The 18,546-nt window shown below is 37.4% G+C and overlaps 11 protein-coding genes across 11 annotated transcripts; 8 read left to right on the top strand and 3 right to left on the bottom strand. All coding sequences in view use genetic code 12, as the record gives it.

Moving 5' to 3' along the window:
• Window positions 1-131: 131 nt before the first annotated feature.
• Window positions 132-1,853, bottom strand: DEHA2E13596g (DEHA2E13596p; the record flags this gene model as incomplete). Its single annotated transcript, XM_459895.1, has 1 exon — window positions 132-1,853. The coding sequence occupies one exon, from the start codon at window positions 1,851-1,853 to the stop codon at window positions 132-134; it is 1,722 nt and encodes a 573-aa protein (XP_459895.2).
• A 160-nt stretch (window positions 1,854-2,013) lies between these two features.
• On the top strand, window positions 2,014-2,250 carry DEHA2E13574g (DEHA2E13574p; the record flags this gene model as incomplete). Its single annotated transcript, XM_002770433.1, has 1 exon — window positions 2,014-2,250. The coding sequence occupies one exon, from the start codon at window positions 2,014-2,016 to the stop codon at window positions 2,248-2,250; it is 237 nt and encodes a 78-aa protein (XP_002770479.1).
• Window positions 2,251-3,118: 868 nt separating this feature from the next.
• DEHA2E13552g (DEHA2E13552p) lies at window positions 3,119-4,639 on the top strand (the record flags this gene model as incomplete). Its single annotated transcript, XM_002770432.1, has 1 exon — window positions 3,119-4,639. One exon carries the CDS (start codon window positions 3,119-3,121, stop codon window positions 4,637-4,639), a length of 1,521 nt encoding a protein of 506 aa, XP_002770478.1.
• Window positions 4,640-5,556: 917 nt separating this feature from the next.
• On the top strand, window positions 5,557-7,212 carry DEHA2E13530g (DEHA2E13530p; the record flags this gene model as incomplete). The annotated part of the gene is made up of 1 exon (XM_002770431.1): window positions 5,557-7,212. The coding sequence occupies one exon, from the start codon at window positions 5,557-5,559 to the stop codon at window positions 7,210-7,212; it is 1,656 nt and encodes a 551-aa protein (XP_002770477.1).
• A 319-nt stretch (window positions 7,213-7,531) lies between these two features.
• Window positions 7,532-8,197, top strand: DEHA2E13508g (DEHA2E13508p; the record flags this gene model as incomplete). The annotated part of the gene is made up of 1 exon (XM_002770430.1): window positions 7,532-8,197. One exon carries the CDS (start codon window positions 7,532-7,534, stop codon window positions 8,195-8,197), a length of 666 nt encoding a protein of 221 aa, XP_002770476.1.
• Window positions 8,198-8,336: 139 nt separating this feature from the next.
• DEHA2E13486g (40S ribosomal protein S11) lies at window positions 8,337-9,198 on the bottom strand (the record flags this gene model as incomplete). Its single annotated transcript, XM_459891.2, has 2 exons — window positions 8,337-8,759; window positions 9,154-9,198. The coding sequence occupies 2 exons, from the start codon at window positions 9,196-9,198 to the stop codon at window positions 8,337-8,339; spliced, it is 468 nt and encodes a 155-aa protein (XP_459891.2).
• A 516-nt stretch (window positions 9,199-9,714) lies between these two features.
• DEHA2E13464g (DEHA2E13464p) lies at window positions 9,715-11,013 on the top strand (the record flags this gene model as incomplete). Its single annotated transcript, XM_459890.1, has 1 exon — window positions 9,715-11,013. One exon carries the CDS (start codon window positions 9,715-9,717, stop codon window positions 11,011-11,013), a length of 1,299 nt encoding a protein of 432 aa, XP_459890.2.
• A 153-nt stretch (window positions 11,014-11,166) lies between these two features.
• DEHA2E13442g (DEHA2E13442p) lies at window positions 11,167-12,720 on the top strand (the record flags this gene model as incomplete). The annotated part of the gene is made up of 1 exon (XM_459889.2): window positions 11,167-12,720. One exon carries the CDS (start codon window positions 11,167-11,169, stop codon window positions 12,718-12,720), a length of 1,554 nt encoding a protein of 517 aa, XP_459889.2.
• A 122-nt stretch (window positions 12,721-12,842) lies between these two features.
• Window positions 12,843-13,163, bottom strand: DEHA2E13420g (DEHA2E13420p; the record flags this gene model as incomplete). Its single annotated transcript, XM_459888.1, has 1 exon — window positions 12,843-13,163. The coding sequence occupies one exon, from the start codon at window positions 13,161-13,163 to the stop codon at window positions 12,843-12,845; it is 321 nt and encodes a 106-aa protein (XP_459888.1).
• A 218-nt stretch (window positions 13,164-13,381) lies between these two features.
• On the top strand, window positions 13,382-16,657 carry DEHA2E13398g (DEHA2E13398p; the record flags this gene model as incomplete). The annotated part of the gene is made up of 1 exon (XM_459887.1): window positions 13,382-16,657. One exon carries the CDS (start codon window positions 13,382-13,384, stop codon window positions 16,655-16,657), a length of 3,276 nt encoding a protein of 1,091 aa, XP_459887.2.
• Window positions 16,658-16,768: 111 nt separating this feature from the next.
• Window positions 16,769-18,529, top strand: DEHA2E13376g (DEHA2E13376p; the record flags this gene model as incomplete). The annotated part of the gene is made up of 1 exon (XM_459886.1): window positions 16,769-18,529. One exon carries the CDS (start codon window positions 16,769-16,771, stop codon window positions 18,527-18,529), a length of 1,761 nt encoding a protein of 586 aa, XP_459886.2.
• Window positions 18,530-18,546: the final 17 nt, after the last annotated feature.

Genomic DNA, 18,546 nt, shown 5'->3' with positions numbered 1-18,546 from the left:
GACTAAAATTTATCTCCAGAAGCTATTTTTTTTTTACATGAAGAGACTTATGTGCACGCTTTTTAAAATAATTTATTTTAATACTATACAATACCGACCCCATAGAAACCAGTTCTACTGACTTCCCTCTTTCATTTCCCCTGTTCTCTCTCTTTTATTTTTGCCTGATGTTGTTCCTCAAGGGTCTCGTATAAATCTGGTTTAAAATTGACAAGCGAATATTGCCCTTCATTTTCATTAAGTGTTACAATTTTGAACTGCTCCTGATTGTAAGCCTCTACACCTTCTGGGTGATCGAGTTCCCAACCCTTGCCCAAACGTTTACACAAATAATTAGCAGTATCATCACAATATCCTAGAATGCTGACATCAAAATTACAATGGTCAATAGGATCTTTATTAATCAATACTTGTGGAATATGTTCGGGAATTCTTTCAACGATATCAGCCACTGGTGAGACCTTCAAAGAGGTTCCTATGCTAATTAATAAATCACATTCCATTAAATCTTGTCTTATCATGTTATGAAATCTCGTCGGTAATGGTTCGCCAAAAAATGTAATATCAGGCTTCATGACTCCGTAACTTTCAGGGACATATGCGTCCTCTTTGTTGAGCAATATTTTTCTGGCGTTCTTACATTTTGGACAATACGGTACTTCCTTTTCCCTGATTTTTGGATAGATCTTCTCACCTTTTACCTGATACTTACAAGTTACACAAGATGCTGTAGCAAATGACCCATGGCATTGAATCAACTTTTCTGGCTTGATACCCACATTGCTTTCTAAATTATCGATGTTTTGAGTATAATTTCGGAGTAATTTTCCTTTATTTTGCAAAAGCTTGATGAATGCGTGCAACGGTGTGTAAGACTTTTCCGGTGGTAAAATCATATACGCAATCAGGTAAAAGATATTCGGGTCGCTGTGAAAAAAATCTAAATCGAAAACTTCTTGAGGATCCGATAACCCTAAATACTGTAGTTGAGAGTAAAACCCCTTCGAAGATCTAAAATCAGGAATACCTAAACTGGTGGAAATACCGGCCCCAGTAACCACTAATATCTTTTTGGCCTTTTTTATTTGGTCAACCACATGTTCTACGCAATAGAAGTCATCTAATTTGGATCTCATAGAATTCACTTTCTTCATGGCCGTATGCAATAGCTTAATAAGTCCAATTAGTCTGTCTCCATCATTGAACGGAGGGATGTCCTTCGGGAAAAACCCTAATTTCTTTATCAACTGTAACAAGTCCAGACTAGATGCCGTAGTAGGTAAATATTTATCAAGAAATTCCATAGTTCCGTGTTTTTTAAGGTACTTTCTTGTATCAGAAATTACTTCTCTGGTAGCTTCTATTTCTTCATTCTCTCCGGCCGGAGGAACGTGAGTAGGGATAGGATTCAAATCACTCGAACTAGTCCCTGCAGAAGTATCCTCCAGATCACTCGATATTACTCGTGATCCATCCATTTCAGTATCTGGTTTTTTCGAAGATAGCCTCGAGTCGGCCGAAAGTGAGTGGATATAATCGCTTCCAGAATGTCCATCACTCAGACTACTCAGATTACTTTCACTGTCCGAATCATTACTGCTGCCCAGATTATAACTGCTCTCTGCGCTTTTGTCATCGCTCAGACTATCGGCACCACTCACTTTATTGTCGCTGCCTGACGTACTATTCATAAAAGGTTTAACCAACGGACCGCGAGCTTCATTATTTTCAGAATTCTTGAATTTTTTCCTAGGTGGGGCGTCTTCTTCTGAGCTTCTTGGTGGTTCATTCTCAAGTTCGGGTTCCGAGTCGATTAATACAATATCATCTCTATTATTCGGAATGGTGGACATATGAAATAGCGACTATCTTTGTTCGAAATTATAGTATCTTCTTGTGGAATTTATCGAGAACAAAAAAGAAAACAGTAACCACAATATACCTTGAATTTAGGTGTATACTGGACCTCAAGACGAATATATATACAACGATACTTTATCTATTTCCAATGATATGAAACAGATGTTGTCCCACATCATCGTCGCATCGGCCACTCAACGCGCTGGAGCAGAGATGAATTTATCCTGTCACGTGACACGAAATCGAAACCCAGCAATAGTTGAAGCAGCAGGCGGGATATGGGTGAAAAATACCGGTATCCATGTATGGCGGTGCAACTATACGACGTTAATGTCATGTAAACTTTCCTATGGGTCTAGTTTGGAAGAAACTGACCTGGGTGTTTCGTGAAATTCTCTATGGTTTTTGCAGTCTACCAAAAAGTACTTCTGTTTTTTATTCAGGTTGAGATTCTTAATTCTCTGATTCTATTACTTCTATGTCTATAGTATTGTGTACTACAAAGTGTTTTCTTGTAAGGCATTTTCAGTGATTTTTGTATTTTTCGCAGCTTATTGCAAAATGAACAATAAATTTGGCAATTCCATTAATTTCTAAGGAATCTTTCTCGAACACGAGTACTTCATACTCCTACACACATTTTGAAGTGCCATAACTGAATATACACCTTGTTCTTCTACATGCCAACCACTGGCCTGTACGTGCCTGGGGCTTCTTGTAAGGGACCGCTTACATAATCAACAACTAAAATAGTTGCAAAAATAATGATAGTGGGTACGAATGGCCCCAAAATGTACTAGTGTAATGCTGTGATGCCAGACATTAGAGTAATCCCCAAATGGTGCTATCAGCTTTTGAAATTTGAGATGACACGCATCACACGGCGCTCTGTCCAAGAGGACCTCATTCTCCACACGTTCGTATACGTCGCGTGGTGTACGAGATTATCACAATCGACTATAGTTGACCCAGATCAACCTGGTAAAGCCTGTTATTCCCATTAAATATGGAAGACACCGATCACATATGAATATAAGTAGTCTCGAATATCGACAGACGGCCTCAGCCTTGATTATTATCTAAACGATGCATGAAGAAAATCTGTTAGTACGCGATTGCGACAAATGATCGTGCCACGTATAATGAAGAATTCGACACTATAAAGCAAAATCAGGCGAAATTTCACTGAAAAAAATTACGTTCTCTTCCTAAAAGTGTATAAAATCCAGGAATTCAATTGAATCGGTTGTTAAATAAAATGTTAGATTCATTTGACTTTATTAAGACCCCTGAACAGGGACCAATTCCTCCAGCATCGGATGAATGTGGTATTATGACCACCGACTCGCCAGCGATCCATAATGCTCCATTACCAGCCGACGGACCAGGATCCAAACAATTCAACAATTATGCCATGGCAGGACTTGTTGTGTTGATTCCATACTTTGTGACTAGAAAATTAGGTGGTGGATTCAAGACGTGGTTATTTTTCACCTTGATTTCATGTTTGCCAATCTTGATGGCCTACTGGACTATTATGTCGAGCTATTCACCAAGACTCAATGAAAAGGTCAAGTATCCTAACAGACGAATTTCTGACTATTTGGAGTATCATACCGAAGAATTGAAGGCTAAATACATTAACTCCAACGGTGGTAAAGGTACCAAAATTCCAATTGAGACTTTCCAAGAATTGTACTTCAACGGAAAGGTTAGCTTTAAGGGAGACTGTTTGGATGTATTGGAATACAAGCACGACTGGGCTTCATTCCGTTTTACTTTGTCGTTGTTTAGATTTTTCTTACTTGGTATGATTCCGGAAGTGATTATGCACTCGAAGTCGCAAGACGAAGAGCAAGTCAGAGATCACTACGATAGAGGTGACGACTTCTACACCTGGTTCTTGGGCCCTAGAATGATCTACACCTCGGGAGTTATTAGTGATATTGAACGCGAAGAAACATTAGAAGAGATGCAAGACAACAAGTTGCATATTGTTGCTGATAAGATGCAAGTTAAGGAAGGCGACCACATCTTAGATCTTGGTTGTGGATGGGGTACATGGACCACCTTTGCTTCTTACAAGTACGGTGCCAACGTTACTGGTGTCACCTTAGGTAAGAACCAAACCAAATGGGGTACTGAATTATTATCGAAATACGGAGTCAACGACTCTCAATCTAGAATCGCCTGTGTTGACTACCGTGACTCTCCTAAGTCGCAAAAGCCAAACGGTAAGTACGATAAGATTACTTGTCTTGAAATGGCTGAACACGTTGGTATTAGAAGATTTTCTTCTTTCTTGGAACAAGTGCATGAATCTTTAGAAGACGACGGGTTATTCTTCTTGCAATATGCCGGTTTACGTAAGGGCTGGCAATACGAAGATTTGAACTGGGGATTATTCATGAACAAGTACATTTTCCCTGGTGCAGATGCGCTGACTCCATTGACTTTCGTTGTCTCTGCTTTGGAATCGGTCGGTTTCGAAGTCGTCTCGTTGGACAACATCGGTGTCCACTACTCGGGTACCTTGTGGAGATGGTACCGTAACTGGATTGGAAACAAGGAAAAGGTTGTCAACAAGTACGGTATCAGATGGTACAGAATCTGGGAATTCTTCTTAGCCACCTCCACCATTGTCTCCAGACAAGGTTCTGCCACCTGCTATCAGATTGTGTTGAGAAAGAACTTGAACTCATACCATAGAGTCAACTACATTCCAGCCCAAAAGGGATTATCTGGTCCATTAGCGAACGGTAACAAGTGGGCTAAATAGATGAGTCGTTTTTTCGGTCATTTAGTCATCTTGAGCCCTAGACACAGTTATACAGCTGGTAAGCTCTAGCTGTATAGCGTACAATTATATATGTTGCAAAATCTAATATATGTCTTTAACTCTAACTACTTATTATGCGAGTCTTGCAAATCTATTAACGCAACGCTCGTATCAACCCCATTTCTTTATTGATCATTTCACTTACCTAAATAACTACGTAATACATACGTAAAGCATTTCTAACTCCAGGCATATGCTAAAGGCCGACCATTATAGGAGTACAAGAATCGAGGAGCCGAGCCGGCTCCGACTACTCTTGTGACCTTATCTACGCTGATTTATCAGCTCTATCTTATTCGTCTTCCCGATAGTCTCTCTGTTCATCCCTCTTCTCTTCCCTTACTTGTCTTCATCTGTCTCCCACCTTGAATCAACACTTCAATTTCTGCCAATTGCCATCCAATTTACCAACTCTCATCCCTCGCAGCGGATACTTTACCTATACCCTCGGCAATCGCTCACAATCTGGCTGCTTCCATTGACCCGAATGCCCGGACTTTGTCTCGCCTACTTATCAATCACCCTTCTAGTATGGCAAACGCGGGCTTCTGCGCGGTTATCTCAGTCGGAGTCATGGTTGACTCAAAACGACTCTGGTAATTTCGCGAAAACTTCCGCTGGAACGAATTGATTGCTGATGAATTTCAATATCTGGGGTACTCTTTAGTAGCGGCTAATTGAATGTTGGGAGTATAAATTGCATGTGGATCGCCCACTTTTGAAAATACCCTTTTCTCAGGTAATTATTAAAATCTTATACTATTAAAAGTTATTATAATACATTTCATAGATATTATAATACTTTACATTACATTTTTATAAGACACAGATAATTAGTATACCGATAAGCAGTTACCATGTCGTCTCCATTTCCAAAGACCGCTGATAAGTTAAAAGGAGTTGAAATTTTGGCATCAATTCCAGACAGAGCCAAGCACATTTTAAATGCTGAAGCTCTTGCATTAGTTGCTACATTACACCGTGCATTCCAACCAACCAGAAAGCAATTATTGGCTAACAGAAAGGAACAACAGGCCAAGAGAGACAGGGGAGAGTTACCAGACTTTTTGCCAGAAACTGAGCAGATTAGAAATGATCCTACCTGGACCGGTCCACCATTAGCCAGAGGCTTAGAGGACAGAAGAGTCGAGATCACAGGACCAGTGGACAGAAAGATGGTTATCAACGCGTTGAACTCTGGTGTTGCCACATACATGGCTGATTTTGAAGACTCTTTGACTCCAGCATGGGACAATTTGATCGATGGACAAGTTAATCTTTATGACGGTGTCAGAAAGAACATTTCTTTTGAACAAAACGGTAAGAAGTACGCATTGAACACCGACCCAAAGAGGCACCTTCCAACCTTGATTGTCAGACCAAGAGGATGGCACTTGGATGAAAAGCACGTTCGCGTTGATGGTGAACCAGTTTCCGGTGGTATTTTTGATTTTGCCATCTACTTCTACAACAACGCCAAGGAATCTGTTGCTCAAGGATTTGGTCCATACTTTTACTTGCCAAAGATGGAGCACCACTTGGAAGCCAAGTTATGGAACGATATCTTCAACCACGCTCAAGACTATATTGGTATGACCAGAGGTACTATCAGAGGTTCCGTTTTGATTGAAACATTGCCAGCCGCTTTCCAAATGGACGAAATCATTTACCAATTGAGACAACACATTGGTGGTTTGAACTGTGGTAGATGGGATTACATTTTCTCATACATTAAGTCATTGAGAAATCACCCAGAATTTATCTTACCGGAAAGATCACAGGTCACTATGTCTGCTCCATTCATGTCTTCTTACGTCAAGTTATTAGTTAACACTTGTCACAAGAGACAAGTCCATGCTTTAGGTGGTATGGCTGCTCAAATTCCAATCAAGGAAGATAAGGCAAGAAACCAAGCTGCCTTAGAAAACGTTGCTAAGGATAAGTTGAGAGAAGTTAATGCCGGTTGTGACTCCTGTTGGGTTGCACATCCAGCTTTGGTTCCTGTTGTTTTGAAGGTTTTCAACGAACACATGAAGGGTCCTAACCAAATCAATGTACCACCAAAGGTCCCATACACTCCTGTTACCGCCAGAGACTTATTAAGTCCATACGTTCCAGATGCCAAGATCACTGAACAAGGTATCAGAACTAACATTATCATTGGTTTATCTTACATCGAAGCTTGGTTAAGAAACATCGGTTGTGTTCCAATTAACTACTTGATGGAAGATGCTGCCACTGCTGAAGTCTCCAGAACTCAAATCTGGCAATGGGTTACTCACGGCTCTAAGACCGACGAAGGTAAGACCATTACCAAGGAATATGTTGGTAAATTATTAAAAGAAGAATCCGATAAATTATCCAAGAACGCTAAATCAGGTAACAAGTTCAGTCAAGCATTGGTTTATTTCAAGCCAGAATGTCTTGCCGAAAAATACTCTGATTTCGTTACTACTTTGCTTTACGACGACGTTACTACTATCGGCAGACCAACTGCCGCTGAAAAATTATAAGCAACTTTTGATAAGCTATTTATTTGTTGGATTTTTGACAGATCCGTTATTTATTGTTCTTAATGAATGAATGACTATTTAAGCTATGTTAGATATTTTTTAGTTTGAATAATTAACATTGTATATGCAATTGACATTTCCTTTGTAATCATCACAAAAAGTGTAGAAATTTGGCTCTCAGACTTACTGTAAATTATCGGTTGTGTAGATGTAAAGTTGCTAGTCTATAATCAATTTTACCGCGTATAAAATTTAAATTATATCAAATTTCACATTACAGATTGGAAATATATCAACGTATTCCTCATAATCGTATAGTATGATAAGTAATAAGAAGATTAGATTAGTTGCCATTTCCGCACTTCTGATATTATTCATAATATTATTCTTTAGAACTAGTTCCGAATCTGAAATACGTCCCGAAACATTAAATAATGATTCTAAAGCACAGACATTATTAACTGCCAATAATTTGATCGATTCAAAGAATGACGACAAGGTTGATGCGGCTATCAATAATGAGATATCAAAACTTAACAATGATGAATCAGAACAGGATACTTCATCAGAAAAAGCACAGGAGGATCAATCCGAGAAGACAGAAGAAGGTTTCGACGCAGCAAAGGCATTATTAGAAATTCGAGCCATGTCACCTATGGTCATATTCTCGAAGACATACTGTCCATATTCCAAGAGACTTAAGCAATTGCTACGTGATAATTATCAAATAACCCCGGAACCTACAATCATGGAGCTCGATAAACATGGATACGGTCAGAACTTACAGGAGTACTTAGAAGAGACCACGGGACGTGGTACCGTACCTAACGTTTTAGTCGGAACTTCGCTCGAAAGCAGAGGAGGGTTTGACGATATCAAGAAGTTGCATGACGAGGGCAAATTGCTAACCTTACTAGTCGAATGGGGTTCAACGGATTCCAAAAAGCTCGACGTTAAGAAGATTGAAGCACCATCTAATAGTTAGATTAATAATACAACCGCGTCTACAACAACCATATTACTAATGTATATATTTAATACATTTACAATTTAATAACTAATGTAACATTAAAAGAAACCCTTATAAACAAATGTTTAATATAAACTTGGGATTACAAGCTTACTTAAAACTTAGTAAATTGCTTAGATTTAGACTTAGAAACGGCAACCTTTAAGACGTTGAATCTAACAGTCTTGGAGATTGGTCTACATTGACCAACAACAACGACATCACCTTCTTGGACACGGAAAGCTGGGGAAACGTGAGCAGCTAAGTTCTTGTGTCTCTTTTCGTATCTGTTATATTTTGGAACATAATGTAAGTAGTCTCTTCTAATGATAATAGTTCTGTGCATCTTGGTGGAGACAACAGTACCAGTTAAAATTTTACCTCTGATGGAGACAGAACCGGCAAATGGACACTTCTTGTCGATGTAGTTACCTTCAATAGCAGCCTTTGGGGTCTTGAAACCTAAACCAACTTCCTTAAACCATCTCTTGGTCTTTCTGTTAGCCTTAGCCTTTGGGTTGGTAAAGATATGTGGTTGCTATAGTCTGTTAGTATATTGCGCCTTAAAAATTTTCACTTCGTCGAGAATCACCTTCACGACACTAACGCTTTTCGTTGTCAATCCCACCATACAATAAGTCATATATTAATCATTCACTCTTCTCGTCACTTCTATTCTCTTATTTGAGTTATTGTAGTCATTATCCTTTTTGGATGTATGTATCTTTCTTCTTGCCTTTCAGCATTTTCACACTCTATCATATACTTCTCAATACTCTTTCTCTGAATCAATCTTCCATGACTCCTTTTTCTTAATATTTGGTTACTTTTTCATTTATGTCCAACTTTACTTCAGATTCTTGTATTCGACTTTTATTCAATGTATGGTGAGCCTGCCCAACTATCAAGCTTATAATTTATATGATACGAACCTTTTGGAAAGCTCTTTCAGATTGAACGGTCAATTCAGTAGCCATCTTGTCTTAATTATTATGCTAATATTAAAAGATCCTATTCTGAAAATTTTTTAATTGTTCTCTGAAAAATTATCCCATACTCTGTCGCACTATGAGAATTGGCCCAAGAGAATTTTGTTAGCAAATCGGCGAAAATTACACAAAATTAGTGGTCGTGAGAAGTTCAAACTCTCAGCAATTTTGTTCACAAGACCACAGGGCGTCTGCCCTAAAGTGGGTATGGAACGAAACAAAAAGATTATGCCGAGGTCCAGACTCGCTAGTTGTAAGTATGGAAGTATATTATTCATTTATTTCCGTAAACAGAAGGCGAGATTGCGACATTTGCAAAGTGGGATTAATTTACATATATTGCCTAAAGAAGTAATCTATATTTTAATAGGCTTGTTTGTGTTTATATCAGTTATCTAGTATTCTAGCGCTACAATTGTATGATAACATTGAATAGTGGGTTGATATAGAGGCACGATTATAAATAGACGACATAGACGGACCGAAGAGATAGATAGACAAACTATGAGTTCGAGCAATGGACCCAAGTATAATCTAAATCGATTTAGACGGATCCCATCGCAGCACTCAGCAGATCAGACGTATTTGAACCCCAATGAGTCGCTCAACCAGAATACCACGAGGACAGTTTCGTCGGGGTCGACATCGATACTCAGCACACCGAGTAATAATATCAGGCGGATACAGCATCAGAAACAACAGCAGCGGTTGCAGAGGGAGCAAAAAGACCCGAAGGATCAGAAGTCTAAACGGCCTTCGATGATATCACGTCCGAGCAACGTGAAAAGCAAGTTGTTGAACCTACAATCGCTGAAGAAGTATATGACAAATGAAAAAGGGACAGACAGGGCAGGAACGCAGGCGTTTGCCATTCGAAAACCCCTAGACATGAGTACGTACGACTATTCAGTGTTCACCAATTATTCGAATGAAAGTGATGTGCAAGACGACGATTGCTTACCGCCAGCCATCAAGGAGTCGCAGGTTAAGGCATGGGAGTCGGCCGAAAAGATTACGAATAATTTGATCTTCAATGATACATCAAGTGAGAGCGATGATGACGACGATGCAGACGGAGAGCCGAAAGGTGCGAAAGAAACGAAACACCGCAACAACGAGATCATACAGTCGCTTCCAGGATACACGAAGGGGGAGCTAGGTATCATACAGACTCGTTTTAATGATAGACAGAAACAAGGACCAAATGTAACTAATTTTGGCGATGATGAAGAGAAGCAATTGCTCTGGGACTATAGAAAGCGGCAGCAAGCCACGCAAGAGAAGCTCTTCAGCCAATATCTGTCGCTTGGAAATAAGCGGAAGATCCAACTTGCACAGAAAAAGGATTTGCTCTACAAAATGTTTGGTTATAACAACAATGTAAACCAGGAGTATGTTACGAATAACACGCCGTACTCTGCTATTGATAATGCGGCCAATTCGCTGAAGGCCTTCCACGAGGATAAAGAAGAAATAGGCCTGCTTATTGACGAGGACAGACTTTACCACCAATTGTTACATGATACCAAGGTATATTTGAATACCGTCCAGAATAACCGGTTGGGGATCAATAAACGCAAACTGAAAAAAATAGAAATCACAGATTTCGACTACGAGAAATTCCAAAGCATAGTTTCTTTCAAGCTTGATCATTTGTATGATAAGTTTTTCATCAACTACAACAGCTCCAAACGTGTAGATATCGGCGATACCGATGAAGTGTCCGAAGAATTGTACAACTTTACGACAGCATTCTTAAGACGATGTATTAAGGACATCGACGATATCGAAGAGTCTACATAGTATCAATAGAAGTTACATAGCATGATGACATAGCATGATGACATTATTATGATGGCCTAGATCGATCGACGCTATGTTAATACAACGTGACTTCGGGTCGCAATTTATATAAAGTGATTACTTCCGCTTGTAAAAATTAATAAGCTACTAAGTATGTTTAACAATTCTACTAGGCAATTGTTTAAACAATCATCTATACGATTACAAACAATTAATAGACATCTTTCATCTAGTATGGCACCTTTACAAGCTATTAGAAAATACGACTATTTGGTTATCGGTGGTGGTTCAGGTGGTGTCGCATCGGCACGTAGAGCAGCTTCATACGGGGCTAAAGTATTGTTAATTGAACTGAAATTTAACAAAATGGGTGGAACTTGTGTCAATGTTGGATGTGTTCCAAAGAAGGTTATGTGGTATGCTGGGGATTTGGCAGAAAAAAGGCACCACTTGAAATCATACGGATTATCGACTACTGATGACAAGGTCAAATATGGTGACTTCGACTGGTCTACGTTCAAAGATAAAAGAGATGCGTATGTGAAGAGATTGAATGGGATTTACGAAAGAAATTTGAAGAATGAGGGAGTTGATTACATATATGGATTTGCTCATTTTGCCAATTCGAATGGTGATGTTGAGGTTACCTTAACCGGAGACCAAGAGTTATCGTTCTTAGAAGAGGGCAAGGAGTTTAAGAAAGACGAAAAACTTGTTTTCGCTGGAAGTAAGACTTTAATTGCCACAGGAGGATATGCTATAAATCCACCAAATGTTGAAGGACACGAATTGGGAACAACCTCAGATGGCTTTTTCGAATTACAAAAGCAACCAAAATCGGTTGCTGTAGTAGGTGCTGGATACATCGGTGTAGAATTATCTGGTATTTTTAAAGCCTTAGGTTCAGAAACTCACTTGGTTATCAGAGGTGATACCGTGTTAAGATCTTTCGACGAATCTATTCAAAATTCAATTACTGATTATTACACCGATAAATTAGGAGTTAATATAATTAAGCAATCAGGAAGTGTCAGTAAGGTTGAGAAAATTGACGGTGACAGAAAGAAAATTACTTTGGGTAATGGCCAAGTACTCGAAGTTGATGAACTTATCTGGACTATGGGTAGAAAGTCCTTAATTAATATAGGTTTAGATAAAGTTGGTGTTACGTTAAACGATAAACAACAAGTTGATGTGGATCAATTTCAACAAACTGCTAACCCAAATATCTTTTCATTAGGTGATGTCATTGGTAAGGTTGAGTTAACTCCAGTTGCTATAGCTGCTGGCCGTAGATTATCTAACAGATTATTTTCTGGTGATAAAGCTTTTGAAAATGACCACTTGGATTACTCTAATGTTCCATCTGTCATTTTCAGTCATCCAGAAGCAGGCTCAATTGGTTTATCATGTAAGGAAGCTAAAGAGAAGTATGGAGAAGACCAAATTAAGATTTACAAGTCCAAGTTCAATGCGATGTATTATGCTATGATGGAGGATGATTCATTAAAATCCCCAACATCTTATAAAGTTGTTTGTGCTGGTGAGGATGAAAAGGTGGTTGGTCTTCACATAGTTGGTGATTCAAGTGCAGAAATATTGCAAGGTTTTGGTGTAGCGATCAAGATGGGTGCTACTAAGAAAGATTTTGACAGTTGTGTTGCTATCCATCCAACTTCTGCCGAAGAGTTGGTTACCATGAAATAGATCTCTATCTCGAATTATTATTACATCTATATTTTTACAATAAATTATATTACGATTGTATATTACTATTGTAGACGTTATATTATCTTTTACTATATTACTATATTACAATGGAACTTTCTCTAATGCTTAACTCTTTTAGGTGGTGGTCCTCTAACAGGTGGCTTCGGTTTATCGCCTGGCTTCATGAAAAACATTGGTGCATTTTTTAAAATTTCCGGTACCATAACAAACCTAATCATCGAACCTCTCACGAATACTTGATTCATGTACGATGTATTTCCTGTTCTACCTTTAGTTATTGTTACATCGTAGAGAGATAAATTCATATTATCTTCATTTTCAAGTAATTTTCCACGATATGTGTCTCCAGTAGTTAGTTCTAACGATATTATGTGTCCCTGTGCTTCATTTAACAATTTAACGGGAATACCAGCGGACATAGTATATTGATTTAATTGCTTGTATACTACGATGAAAACTACTTTTCATTTTAAAATGTTACTTTAAGCTAATCATAAAAAAATCGCACAAACACAAATTTTACTGGATTTTATCCGGAGAAGCATTGATATAGAAGCATCAAGACTTCTACATTGTATTTATTTCCCGCTTTCATTTCAGGTATTTGGAAGATCTCATCGAGTAGTATGTTTATATTATGGTTAATGAATTAGGAAACACTACACTGAAGCAAAAACAAAGAAATAGAGTACCGGTATCATGCCTTATTTGCAAAAGACGGAAAGTCAAGTGTGATAAAGCTAAACCAGCCTGCGGCGGGTGCGTCAAGAATGGTGTTCCTCACCTATGCGAGTACGTAGAACCTGCCTGGTCTAATAATAATGGTGCAACAAAGCTAAATGCTAATAGTAAGTCTAAAAGCTATATCGGACAACCTGAGAATTCTAAGAAGCAACAGATTCAGAAAGACAAGTTGATTAATGAACAACGAAAAGAGATCGAGGAGTTGAAGAGAAAACTTATAGCTTCACAACAACAATATCTTAAAGGTCAAACTAGCGATGACTTAGAGTTAAAAGTAACGATTTTAGAGAAATTGAACGTTAATAATGCCAGCTCGAAATCCACAATAGACATAAATAATGACAAGTCTTACACTGTGAAACGACAGTCACAAATGCATAAACAAGCCTATGTTGATATTTATGCATGGATCAGTATAGTTAAATTAGATCCTCATTTGACTACATTATGGTATAAAATTACCAACTTGCAGAAAGTTTACCACCTATACAAAATGAACTTAATAAATTCTAAAGCGAAAAAAGAATTGGATATTAGTCCAAGTATACTGAATCCAGTATCCAAGAAAACGTCATATAAAATTAATGAAATCGACTTTACGCATTCTCTTGTACCTGGTGCAAAAACGTCTAACAATTATCTGAAATGCCCCGTGGTTGAATGTGATTTTAATTTTATGTTCGAACCTTCGCCAACACCAGTATCTACTACAACACCAGCATCTACTACGAAAAGTGACGAGACCGAGAGCCCGGATAAAGCTTGCCCTTTCCATAAAGATTCCGAACATATATCATTTATTGATAGACATAGCGAACTCTCGGCTGACAGTATGAATTTCTTGAAAAAGATACAAAACATTTGGAATTCTATTTTAGGCTTATTAAGAGGTAATGAGACGATGAATTACGTTCAAATGAATTTTTTAATAGACTTCTATTTTCATGAGAGGAAATGTACCACTGAATCCAGGAGTTTACTTTATTTCCATAAAACAGAAATACAAGCTATAGTCAGACAAGATAATGGCATATTTTCATTGAATTTTGCCGAAGATCAGTCCCGAAGTGACGAAGACCGTTATTTTAATCTTATTTTGAAAGGGTTATACTTGTGCATGCTCTCTTTAATTATTGAAGAGTCTTTAGAGATAATAAGACTGGAAGCTGATATGGGTGATATTAATAGTATCAGTCATGAGTTCAGATCTTTGTTTCCATCAGAGGTACTATACTTGGGTCTTGGATACAAGGCTAATAACATATTGCTTATAGTTCAGGAATATTTGTTGCATGTATCAAATGATAAGATATTTAATGAGAAAATTTCAGAATCTTTGATTTATATTTTATGTTGCACAGCATTCCTTAATCGGGAAGTTGCCAATTATAAAAAACAAGGTGCATCCTCTGATTCAAAATCCAGGTTTCAAACAATATTCACACAGCTATTAAGCAATATTTTTAGTAAAAGAGGTTATTTAGAAGTTTGGAAGAACCCTGAAGATATAGGCTTAACTCATAATGAGTCTGAACAAAGGTTGAGAGAGCTTAGGCTAGGCATGTGCTATCTATGGTCCGATCTAATACGATTAGTGAATTTGGCAACGTTTAATATAACTGATTTAATCAGTCACCCAAAAACAATTCTTGATTTGATATTTAAGTTTTATGATAAAATAGAAGAATGTGACAAGTACAATAATCATATCATATTTATTGGTGATCATGGATCGGTTGAAGATAAAGAATTAATAACCACGCTTAGTGTCAATTATCTTATCTCTAGAATTTATTATAATTTGAGATACGGTATTGTGAATGTTGATGAAGTAAAACTAACTACAAATAAGCTCCTTAAAATGATTGAAATATGTAGACCTTGGAAATTGGCTGATAGCTTGCATAATAGCACAACAATAAGAAATTTAGAAACAAGATGCATTTTTCATTATTTGAGTTTGCATTTATCTTACATTATAATTCTACAAAATGAAGAAGAAGGAGGGCATGACGCCAGACTTAATAAGCTATATTGTGACTTTTTTGTACACTTTTGTGAATTTATGTTATTTGTTGAAGTCGCTATGAAAAATGAACCCCGTAATTCAGGTTCTCAACATATACTACTTTTAGTAACTGAACTGTTAACAAGAGCAATACATTTCATTATTGGGTTATTGTTAAGGCTTGGTAATACCGATGAACTGAGTACCACACCAGTGTTAATTAATAAGTTAATATCTATAATCGATAATAGCCTAGTTGTCGCAGAAGTAAAAACTGGAGACCAAGAGGAGGTATATCAAGCATTGCATGAAAGAATTGTTAATGTTATCAATCAAACAATCACATCTTTGATTGATAACTACCTTACAGGTAAAGAAAAGGCTATAAAACTATCAAAATTTTGGCATTTCTATTTGACATTCATCAAAAATTCACCCAAGATGAGTTCTATTGATTATGCTACAGTTCATGCGAATATTCCGATGTTTAAAGGTATGAATTCGCAAAATATGACCCAATGCCCAGTAATACCAGGACAGACCGGCGGAGCACAGAAATGCCCTGTCAAGCATGAAATTTCTACCATGGATTATAAGTCAGAGTTTTCAAAATGCCCAATTTCTCAAATAACCACTCCAATGGATGACGATGTTAATTCAAATCCCTCAAACCCTGGTAAATGTCCTATTGATCATAAAGCCTTGACAGAACCACAGCAGTCTAAGAAGAGAAAATTTCCGTTAAACCATGCCTCTCGTCAGCTCATGGGAGTCTTGCCGAACGGATACAATACAGTGGAGAGTAATATTAGAACTAGTGCTCAAAAGCTTAAGTGCCCAGTACGTGGGCCACCAAAAGAAAGTTATCTGCCTGCAACGAACTCGAATAATTCTCACATCCATGGTTTCGATCCAGCTACGACAAATAACGGAATAATTGATAATATGTCAAACTCTATGAATACTGTCGATGATGTGATGGTACCGGGGATGCTTAAATCGGAAGAGTCCAACTTGGAAATTCCTAATTTTGGTGTTAATTGGCAAGAATTTAATGATTTTGATTTTGAATTTTTGCAGAATGAATTAATGTTCAAACAAGTTCAGGATATCGAGGATAATAGTTTTAATAATCCATCTATTGAAGATCTATTTAGATAGAATACATTAGAGATAGTTTATCACGTGCGTTTAATGAACCGAGAGTTCAATAATGATATATAGAATGTGAAGAAACTTTCAAATGGTATGAAAGAGTAGTTAGACAACAAAATGTTCCTGATAAAGCCATACTATCGACATAAAATAGCTAGCAATATTTACTCTAGGTCGATTTTACTGAAAAGTTCGCCAAAAATTTGCTTAAGTGGTAATTCTAATATAATAATATGCAAAAAGCAGTTGACCACCAAAACAAATATAAAAACGAAATCTAAATATACATTTTTCAAATTTGGTATTGCCCTAGGATTGGGTGGATCTATTCTTTATGCAACAAACGATTCATTTCGTAATTCTACTAGACATATCGCATTAACGGCTGATAGAGTGGGTGTTGTTGCATTAGCTACTATTCGCTGCTTTAAGCTTTATAAGGATACGTTAGAAGCAGTATATGATTCTCCAAACGATAGAAATAAAGCATTATCAGAAACACATCTCAAAGCAGCAAATATTACTTTAAAAGCACTTGAAAAAAACGGCGGAATTTATATCAAGTTGGGCCAACATATTACTGCTTTGACTTATTTGCTACCTCGTGAATGGACTGATACTATGATACCCTTACAAGACAGATGTCCACAGTCTTCATTGGAAGAGATTGAAAATATGTTTCAATCAGATTTGGGTGTTTCGATGAATGAATTATTTAGTGACTTTAACCCAGATCCTGTTGGAGTTGCTTCGTTAGCACAGGTACATATTGCAACATTAAGGAATAGCGGAGAAAGGGTTGCAGTTAAGGTTCAGCATCCGTCGCTTGAGGAATTCGTTCCGTTAGATGTATATATGACTCAGAGAGTATTCAGATTGATGCGCAAAGTCTTTCCAGAGTATCCTTTAACCTGGTTAGGAGATGAATTACAGAGTTCAATTTATGTAGAATTGAACTTTGTGAATGAGGCGGAAAACAGTGAAAGAACTGCGAACTACTTTAAGGATTTTCAAAATGAGACAGCTTTACGAATTCCGAAGATAGTATCTGCTAACCCAAGAATATTAATAATGGAATATGTAGGGGGTGCAAGATTAGATGACTTGGAGTATATGAAAAAGAACAAGATAAACACTTCTGACGTTTCCTCATGTTTGTCACATATTTTCAATAATATGATTTTTACCCCAGATGTGGGTTTGCATTGCGACCCACACGGTGGTAATCTTGCTATTAGATCCTCCAAATCTCGTAACGGTCGCAATTTTGAGATCATTTTATATGATCATGGGTTGTACAGACAAATTCCTTTGAAAATGAAACGTGATTATTCACATTTCTGGTTATCACTTTTAGATAATGATATCCCAAAGATGAGAGAATATGCAGAGAAGATTACAGGTATTCAAGGAGAACAAAAGTTTCGGATATTCGCATCAGCAATAACGGGGCGGGATCCAGAAAATGCTCTCCATTATGATATTTCTAAGGCAAGATCTGATGACGAAATCATAAATATGCAATCTCAATTGCAGGATGATAATGGGGTATTAGAAGACCTAATGGACATGTTAAGTAGAATGCCCAGAGTTATTTTGTTGATTTTAAAAACGAATGATTTGACTAGACATCTAGATGAAGGTTTAGACAATCCATTGGGCCCAGAACGTACATTCTTGATTTTGGCTAATTATTGCGCCAAATGTGTTTTCGATGAAAAAAAAGAGAACATTAATAAAAACTACAAGAAATTTTCGTTTGGATGGGCTATTCAAAGTATAAAATCATGGTGGTTTTACCAGAGAAGACTTAGTTCATTATACATTTATGATTGTGTAATGTCGATTAATAACTTTAAACAAAAATTAGGTCTTTAAAGACTACAATCTATTGT

Source organism: Debaryomyces hansenii (genome assembly GCF_000006445.2).
Source record: "Debaryomyces hansenii CBS767 chromosome E complete sequence".
NCBI lineage: Eukaryota > Fungi > Ascomycota > Pichiomycetes > Serinales > Debaryomycetaceae > Debaryomyces > Debaryomyces hansenii.
This window is presented reverse-complemented; position numbering and strand designations above follow the sequence as displayed.